This window comes from Miscanthus floridulus, chromosome 14, assembly GCF_019320115.1.
Source record: "Miscanthus floridulus cultivar M001 chromosome 14, ASM1932011v1, whole genome shotgun sequence".
Taxonomy (NCBI): Eukaryota; Viridiplantae; Streptophyta; class Magnoliopsida; order Poales; family Poaceae; genus Miscanthus; species Miscanthus floridulus.
In genome coordinates this window covers 13,093,973-13,103,338 of record NC_089593.1, presented here as the reverse complement: position 1 = coordinate 13,103,338, position 9,366 = coordinate 13,093,973, and the positions used below count along the sequence as shown (strand labels likewise).

The 9,366-nt window shown below is 46.1% G+C and overlaps 1 protein-coding gene across 1 annotated transcript; it reads right to left on the bottom strand.

Annotated features, from left to right (window-relative positions):
* Positions 1 to 4,423: 4,423 nt before the first annotated feature.
* LOC136505123 (BTB/POZ domain-containing protein At3g08570-like) lies at positions 4,424 to 8,979 on the bottom strand. Its single transcript, XM_066500224.1, has 4 exons — positions 8,748 to 8,979; positions 7,954 to 8,020; positions 6,103 to 7,248; positions 4,424 to 5,402 (listed from the first exon to the last, which is right to left on the bottom strand). Exons 1-4 carry the CDS (start codon positions 8,843 to 8,845, stop codon positions 4,773 to 4,775), a joined length of 1,941 nt encoding a protein of 646 aa, XP_066356321.1. The 5' UTR covers positions 8,846 to 8,979; the 3' UTR covers positions 4,424 to 4,772.
* Positions 8,980 to 9,366: the final 387 nt, after the last annotated feature.

The following is a 9,366-nucleotide window of genomic DNA, read 5'->3' as shown; positions in this document are numbered from 1 at the left end:
TCGTCCTCGTCCTCAGTTGTTGGCTTCATTATATTTCTCCGCAACGAACTCAAACTAGTGGCCAGTGGTCAGTGGCCAATGCTTGCTGTGGCTCGGTCTGCTTGCTCTTGGACGAGACGAGCAGACAGCCTCCGTCTCGACGGCAACATTTCCATGTCTGCTTGTTCGCGTCGTTCAGTACTCTATATATATAGAGAGAGAGACACGCCTACTAGGCAGTACGTAGCGTACCTTATTATCCTACTATACGGCTACCACAAGTCTACCAACCTTCTGAAAGCTGTTGTCAATGTCAGCTCGCGACGATAGAATGAAAAGTGAAAACCCCGCCGTCTCATCTATCCGACAACAACCTGAGTAGGTACGAGCACGAGCTCGCTTTCAGTCTCAGCGGCAGCACAAGAGTACGTACGAGGCGCAACTAGCCCTACCGTGCTTTGGATTACGCGCGCCGGTCGGTCTCCGGCGGCCGCACGCGCGAATGGACAAGCGTAGCAGCTTGGTTCCGGGCGGCCCTACGCCGCCGGAGCGGACCTCGACGTACGCCGGCGACTATTCCGTCCCCGGTCGAGACCCGTGGACTCCGACCAGCCACGTCGGAGGATAACGATGGGGCCCGCAAGAATCCGGACTCCGTATACGAGGGACCAGTGCCGGGTCGCCACGTCGGAGATACGGCATCTCGGGGATAAGCGGGAAAGATTTTACCATTCTGACCTGCTTGCTACGGTCGTTCAGGTGCAGCTGGAGCTTTCCTCTTAGCCTGCAGGAATGGTAGCATCGCCAAAGATTCATGCATGGTTTTTGAGAAATCCGTCGGTTCTCTTTTCTACTCGTCTTTTCTTTGTTTCAAGCTTATCCTGGAGCTAGCATACTTTTCGTACTGGAACCAGTAAGGATCAATCAACCTGCACAAAGCAAGCACACAAACTAGATCAGATTTTTCTTTTCTCTCTCTTTGCTTTTGATACAGTGGAGTGCACCATAGTAAGATCAGATGTCTTGTCATCACGTATTTGGTTGCACCATAGTAAGATCAGATGTCTTGTCATCACGTATTTGGTTTTTTTTTTATAGTGCTAGCGCTCCGGACGTCCAGACGGACACCCGCACCTGCATTCTGCCTACACTCCACGGGCACGCCCCTGCCCGCGCTGGCGTTTCGCATGCCCACACGTGGCCCATGCCGCCCGGATGTCATCCACGCCGTCAGACCGCATGCGGGGCCGCTGGAGTCCCCTTTGCTTCTCACGCGCATTGTAACATGTGCAACATCTGATCTACTTTTTTCACATCCAGATGAAACACTTGCAACATATATCTGAAATAGTTTAAACACTTGCAACATACGTTTGAAACACTTGCAAAACACCTAAAAACACTTGAAAGCCATTGTAAGCATATACAACATCCAGATGAAACACTTGCTACATATGTGTGAAACATATGCAATATCCACATAAACACACTTGCAACTTGCGTCTGCAAAAACAGATGAAATATTTAGAACAGACGTTTGCAACATACGTGTATGGCTATTGCAATATATGCAACATCTCAATCTACTTTTGCAACATTCATACAAAACACTTGCAACATACGTCCGAATTAAACAGCTTAAACACTTGCAACATACGTCTGAAACGTACACTTGCATAACACCTGAAAAGCACTTAAAAGCCACTGCAAGCATATACAACATCCAGACGAAACACTTGCAACATATGTGTGAAACATATGCAACATCAAAATAAACACACTTGTAACTTACGTCTAAAAAACAGATGAAACATTTGGAACAGCTACTTGCAACATAAGTTATAGCCATTGCAACATATGCAACATCTCGATCTACTTTTGCAACATCCATATGAAACATTTGCAACATACCTATGAAACACCTGAACACTTGGAACATACGCTTGCAACATGTTAGGGGCGACACTCTAGTAGGCGGCGACCACCATGTCAGGCACGCTGAGGAACTCGATGACCGCCTTGATGGGCAGATCGGGGCTAATAGGGGGCATAGCGAAGAGCACCATGCACTTGGCCACCACGAGCTTCTTTCGTTGGGCGCACCGACACGCGAGGAGCCTCGTGGCGGGCGTGAAGTACGGCACGGCCACGATGCCTTCATCATCTCTAGCCACAGGAGGAGGTTATGAGGAGAACGTCGAGGGCAGGGGCGGGAGGCGCGACTCTAGCGGCGGAGCCTAGCGTCGTGGGGCGGGGAAGGGCCCCAGGGCAGAGGAAGCGGAGGTGGTCGCTGCTGGCGGTGGTGGAGCTTGCGGCGAGTGCGTGAGGCGGAGTGGGAGATTTTTTTTTGAGGCGGCATCTGACGTACGGGTGTTTGCACCGCAGCATTACCGTTTATTTTTTTAACGAACCACCGCGAGGCAATGCCAAATGGTGCCAAGTTTCAGTTGGTTCGTTATTGGACCAATTCATAATTTATGGTCATTATGGTTCCTTTTGTTTGTATGTTTTTGTAATTTTGGTTGGTTTATTTGGAACTTTTGTGAATCAACACCCCTAGTCCATGGAAAAACATTTATACAAAGGCGGCGATACAAAGACAATATCAGATACCGGTTGCTTCGTGCTTCTCTTTGGCAGAAGCAACGGTAGCAACGCAAAAGATTCAAAGAGGGATTCGTGATTTGGGTCAGGGCATCGAGTCCTCATCTATTGATCTTTTTTTTCCTGTCGTACTTATCCAGCCTGCTTTTCACATTGAAAACGAAATCGGAAAAATCATCTTGCACGTAGTTTGCCAAACTGATCAGATATTTTGGTCACGGTTTTTTCTTAATGAACCAACATGAGATTGTGCCAAATGGTTACTAAATTCCACTAAACTATATGTTGGTGCACTAATCAAACAGTTGATACAATTATTAGTATGATTATGAAAACTAGAATCCATGCTAAGTATGAGTTTGAAAAGTAGAAAATTTTTGAAAACTAGAAAAATGAAACCAAACCTAAACAACCAAAACATCTTTTTATTATTTGGGTTTGAATTTACTTAAACTCCAAACACCCTGTCAGTCTCAACCTGATCCATGAAAACTGAGTGGTATAGATACAATAACACAACATGTTCATCGACTAGTCACAAAAAAAAACACATGTTCATCGACTGTGATATGCAGTAACATAAATTGAATGCAGTTGTAGCGAAACAATAAATCATCTTGGTAAGGATCATGTGTCCATGTGCATGACTGTATGGTTTTGGTGATTTTGATGATTACTCCATCACTAAGATTAACATGTGTATTAAGATGTATTCACATGTTTTTTTAAGGCAAAAGGATGATGCTAGCTGTTTGAAAAGCTAGCTAATGCATCTAGACAAAAGATGATCCTAGCTGCCTAGCATCGCATAGTGAGGGTGGCTCCATAACATGGACCATGAAATCGAACCTTAACATCTTAACCTGCATGTGGAAGAATTTTTATTTTTTAAATATAATTTAATACATGAATTCTAGAAATAAACGTATGATTGACAAAATTATAGAAGTAATATGAAAATCATCACATCACTCGATTGGATCTAAAAAATTGTAATTTGCAACCTTTTTACTTTTAAAGACACTGTCTAAAAATTTGCTATGATGTTCGTAGCAGATTGCAGAACATTAGTTTGTTTATATCTCAACTTTTTTTACCCATATTTTGGACATAAAAAGAAATAAAAAGAGCTTTATGTTAAAAAGTTCTCCACTACAAAGTTTTCGAGTGCTATGGTCTCCTATAAAGATTATTTTCATTCGGATCCACATGAAAATGCTAGATATGTTTTTATAAAAGACGTCATCTATGGATGGACTAAATAAATTCCACCCCTTTCAAAGAACAAAATTAGATATTTTTTACCATCAATTGGCAAAAAATGATATCTTTGCGATTTCACTATACAAATATAATTCCACACTTTAAAACAGTGAAATTTGGCTTTTCCCATGCTCTAGAATTATGTAATACTACTTTTCGTCCTTCGAAACAACGATTATGTAATCCTAAGAGCAAGTCCAACAGATGTGCTATCCTTATTGTGTAGGCTATTTTGCTATCTTGTTTTGTAAAATAGCAAGCGGGCTACTCCTGTGATTTCGGTGGCCAAAGAAAGCAAGCCAGCTTCGCTCGCCATCCCTGCGCATGCGAGATCTAGCTGGTTTAGATTCGCACGGCAGGTACATACGTGGCAAGATTTCAACATAGGAGACTACAAATAGCTAGACTGTTGTATACTCCCCATTTTTTGAGAAGTTTTCTATTTTATATAATGGCTATATGGTATTTGGCTACTAAATTTTGGCCAGCCTCTCGGAGATGCTCCGTTCTTTCGCAACGGCGTACTGCTAGTTTTCGTTTACCTTCTTGAAACTCGTAACTCGTAACGGTAGTTTCGTTTTGGCGCTTTAAAACACGTATACTAGACTAGTGTATAAAATACTACAGTCATCAAGTTTTGACACTAGTAGTAGTTCCTGGTGCTACTTTTGCTGATCCTGCGTTGTTCCTGCTAAAATCTCTCGCAAGCACAGGCAATTCCTGCTATAACCTCCTCTTCCATTCCATTCCTCCCTGTTGCTCGTCTGAGTGACGAACTGCCTTCACCAACATCTAAAAACGCAGTCTTGATCATCCTCGCCCACTCACCAGTCACCATCCTGCCTAGTATTGCCCAGCTCCGATCCTTCGGCTGAGACCGCATCCACGATCGTTGCCTGCCATGGCTCCATTGTCGATGCCAAGCTTCAGTCGTAGGCGAAGGACGCCTTCTGCCGCCTGCGTGCCTTCCCGTCGGAGCACTGGGAGCTCCGACCGCTCTTCTTCCGCCTCCTATCCGCGGCCGTGGGCCCGCCAACGCCGAACATGGTGATGCGGCCGAAGCCCCTCGACAGCGACGCGAGGAACGCGCGCCCCTGCTCCCCGCCGTGCCACCCGCCGCCGCCGTCCCCGCCCCCGCCGCCGCGCATCCTCCCCTGCTGCTTCATCAGCCCCTGCTCCCGCTCTAGCTCCGTCAGCCGCACCCGCATCCGCGAGATCTCCAGCTTCAGCTCCCGGTTCTCCCGCCGCAGCGACGCGTAGTTGTCCCGCTGCGGGGACACGCACGAGCTCGGCACGCCGCTGCTGCTGCACACGAACCGCTGCGACAGGGACCCGTCGGCGCCGAGGCCCAGGCCGACGCCCACGCACCCGGACCCGCCGCCGCCCGAGAAGGACGACTTGAGGCGGAGCTGCTCGAAGTAGAGCACGCGCACCACCATCTGGATCGGGAGCCGGTCGTTCTGCGCCGCGTGGCTCGACGCGTCCTGGGATAGCTTCTGGCAGTCGATCAGCTTGCACAGCTTCTTGCACTCCGACTCCGTCAGAGATGGATGCGCCTGTTTTTTTTTTCAAAGCAAACATGGTCAGCCAACAAGTTCTCTTTCTCTAGACAGAAAATCAATCAAGAATAACAAAGCAAACAGCTACGAATGCGCCTGGGCTGATTACAAACATGTTCAGGCTATGATCAGACATAAAGATTGATCAGGCAAATTTTGTTAGTTAGACAGAGAGCAAAGTTCAGTGATCACCTAAATTCTTTCTGGTTGCAATTTACCTTCAGGCCTAAAGATTGATCACACAATTGACTTTTCAACCATACAGAAACCAAAACCCAGTGGTCAGCTAAAATTTGTTATACATACACACATTTTCATGCTATCTAGTTACATGGGAAATATGCCTACTCAGAATATGGAATTCATTGCCACTAAATCAAATATGTTTTTATTCTGTTGGATCCTATAACTATCATGTTTTTGTCAATTGAAGTCTTTTTATGCAATTTAACTTCAAGCATATACATTGATCCAGAAAGTTTAGTCAGACAGAGATCAAGGTCCAGAGATCAGCTATTGAATTTATTCCATTTGATTGCATACACACAGTTCCATCGAGACTGAACAGAAGATAGATAGGAAATAATGCCTACTCAGAATATGGGATTCTTTGTGACTGAATCAACTATGTATATTAAACCTCTGCGTTTGCTGAAACAACTAAAAAAATGTGACATTTGTAATCTAATGCCTTTACCTTCAGGTATATGTCGATGGCACGGTAGAGTCCATCATCAACAATGCGTGCATAGTCTGGCAACAGTTCAATAAGAGCCATGAACTTCTGCAGTTTCAGATATGGATCTGGTGCTACCTCTGCAAGGTAACCATCCATTAGTCTTCCAACCTTGAGGACTGAACTGTGGCTTGGAGACTTGAGTCCATCAGAGTCATATCCACAAGGTGACAATTCTCCTGAACTATCTTCATCTATCCTCTGCAAGAAGTTCACCAATATACGGTGGACAGTGTCAACGTCAAACATCGAGTCACTTGTTTGCGTGGAGGGGATCAGCAGATCATCTAGTGATGCCATCTCCAGCTGGAGGCCAATCCTTTTCTCGACTTCGATTCTACAGTCTAGGCTTGCATCAACTTCAATTGCCATTCTCAGCATGCCAAACAAGAAGGACAAAGTGACCGTTGTAATATTTTCAGTCGCCAACAGATCGATGAGTGTTTCAACAATCATCCTTTGACTGTCTCCAACAAATGGGCCTGAGTCCCATACATGGCGCCTTTCGACGCCCTTGAGTGATGTTTGGGCATAATGAGTAATAGAGGTGCCAATACTCTCTGGCCTGACCCCATTTCTCCTCATCGCAGCAATCACACGCCGATAGTGGTCGATTCTCAGCGCAGAAAGGTCTTCAACCCACCAATCCTGGCAGTGCATTCGCAACTTTGCAGATCCCACATCACATTCCAAGTGAGCCAAACCTGAAACCAGCTGCTCCTTGCTTGCATTCACCGCAATTGCATCAACACACCTATCTACAAGCCCGACTTCCTCCACTACTGGATCCAATCCATCACATTTACAAAGGGCTTCCAGGGATTTATCGAGGTTCTTGAGCACAATCTCGTTTAAGTACGTCTCTGTCCTGAAAATGAGGTTCTCCTCTTGGTAGTCCTCTGTCATTTCCATGTACTCTGCAACGCATCGCAGATGGGCCACATTTGCCGTGGTTATTTCGAAATTGCTACCGTAACAGAACTTGGCAGCAAGTTCAAATGCAAAGGCTCCCCCTGGTACGTTTACAAGCTCCAGCTTTAGGAGATCTGGATCCTTGGAGTCCACTACCATTTTCCGTACTCGTCCACACCGAGATACTAAAGGGAACTGCAAAACAAGTACACAATTGTAGGGCATGGTGAAACTTATTCCAGGAAAGGTAGTTTAAAATTTTGCTTCATGGGTTATGCAGAGGGATGTACCAATAAGATTTCTCAGTTTATACATAAATCCTTTACTATTCCTTCAAAACTTTCCTGAGTTTTACCTAACTGGTGTACTGGAGCGCTTTAATGTGAATCCCCCTATTTGTTCATTAATTGTTACTTTCAAGCCTTTAGAATGACCAAAAATATCTTAATAGGCTTGAACTGCATCCAAGCTGGCTGATATGTGGTACTTATTATTTTCCAAAGTCAGTACATTACATACGGTGAAATTTACAAGAAGTGAATCGCTAATTACACCACATAAGATTTCTGTAGTAAATAATTAGTCATTACTACATCTTTTGTATGGAGTTCGTATACCCATTTCCATGTCCTGAAAGGAAAGCAAGCGTCCATTCCATTCACTACTGGTCCTTTACCAAGCAATTTATGAGAAGTGGCATGCATGCACAACCTACGGAGTACTGGTCCAAACATGGCACTGAACTTCCAGCAAAGGAAAATGCACCTGCTAACTGAAGATTCGCCTAAACAACCACGCTGAGGTACAGATGATTGAAGGCAGATTCATATCGAATGGAAGCAGAGTAAATGAAACTTGGTTGTAAAAACACAAGAGTGTTGAAATGGAGTATACACCGACCTTGTGCAGCAGAAACGACTGTCCATCCACCGATACCGTCACATCCTCAGCGACATCTGAAAATATCCTGCACACGCACAGCAGGCAATGCAATGAACCCAAAAGTTTTTATTAGACACCAAGATTAGTTAGCACTTGAGATGGCTATGCGTAGACATGACCTAGTGCATTGTTTGTAATAACACATTTCGCCTTTCCCACACACGCCCTCCCAAGAACGGAACAGCAGGTGCTGAGGAATCAACTGACTGCAACAGACTGTTCCAGGCAATGCTGCTACTGCTACTCTGCTAGTACCTGAGCTCTGGATCTACCACGGAACAGTTGATGAAATTTCACTCTCCAGGAAACGATACAGCAGTGTAATTAAGAACTAAGAAGGGATGGTGTAGAGACATGAAGCCGAAGCTGGAAAAAGCCTGTGGTTTTCATCAGGAGAGCGAAAGATTCAGAAGTGGCGCCTGATGGTACTATACTATCAAGCGAAGTCCCCTCTGATGGACCTTCAGAGGAGCAAAAGCAATTTTTGACGTACTCTAAGTAGGAGCAGAAGCAATTTTCAGAGTAGCAGTTGGATTCTTCCTGCCGAAACGATAGATGGACGGCGTGGAAACGATGGAATGGAATGAAAACTGGAGTCGGTGAAGCAAATGGTGAAGGGATCTAGCTAAGAGGCAAGACTAGCGCGGCACCGGCATAGTAGCAAGCTGTGTTCCTGTTCATGTTTTCCCAACTCCCCAAATATGCATTTGCTATGCAATCCAGAGGAAAGCAAAGCCGATGGGGATCCTGACCTCCTGTGGCTGACGGCGGTGCCGCAGAACCGCGGCGACGTGGTGGCGGCGGTGGAGAAGGGGAACAACACGGCGGCAGCGTCGCTGCCCATCCCCATGCCTCCTACTCCTCTTCTGCTCCCTGGTCCCGCCGCCGGCTCAGCTGCCGGCGCCTGCTTCTCTCTGTCTCTCCCTCTTGCCTCTGAAATGCTCTCAGCAGTGGAGGTCTGGTCTGGAGTGGTAGGAGGTGAGGAGAAACGGACGAGGCCAAGGAATGACGGACGGTCGTTGGCGCGTGGCAGTAACAAATTGGGACGGGAGGGAGGGAGGCAGCGGAAGAAAGAAGAGAGAGAAAGCACAGACAGCGACAGAGCCGCACAGCATCGTTTGTTGTTGTGTCTTGATCTTGACGTGGGACTGTCGACTGTGGGAGGCAGAGGGGGATTATTAGGAACAAGATTATGATTAGCCTGAGAGAAAAAGCGACTCGACGACGGAGGCGAGGAATAGTTGGGTGACTAGGGGACACCGCCTGCTCCACTGTCAGTAGTATTCTGCCTTGATCGAACCCAGCGGAATGGAATGGATGGAGTCATGCAGCCTTCAAAGGTTCCCATGCTCATGTAGCCATCGTGTATAC

Coding starts and splice junctions, on each gene's coding strand:
- LOC136505123 (XM_066500224.1), bottom strand. CDS start 8,845: ATGGGGATGGGCAGCGACGCTGCCGCCGTGTTGTTCCCCTTCTCCACC. Junction 8,021..8,747: donor ACCGCCGTCAGCCACAGGAG/GTCAGGATCCCC, acceptor GTGCGTGTGCAG/GATATTTTCAGATGTCGCTG. Junction 5,403..6,102: donor CCATCGACATATACCTGAAG/GTAAAGGCATTA, acceptor AAAAAAAAACAG/GCGCATCCATCTCTGACGGA.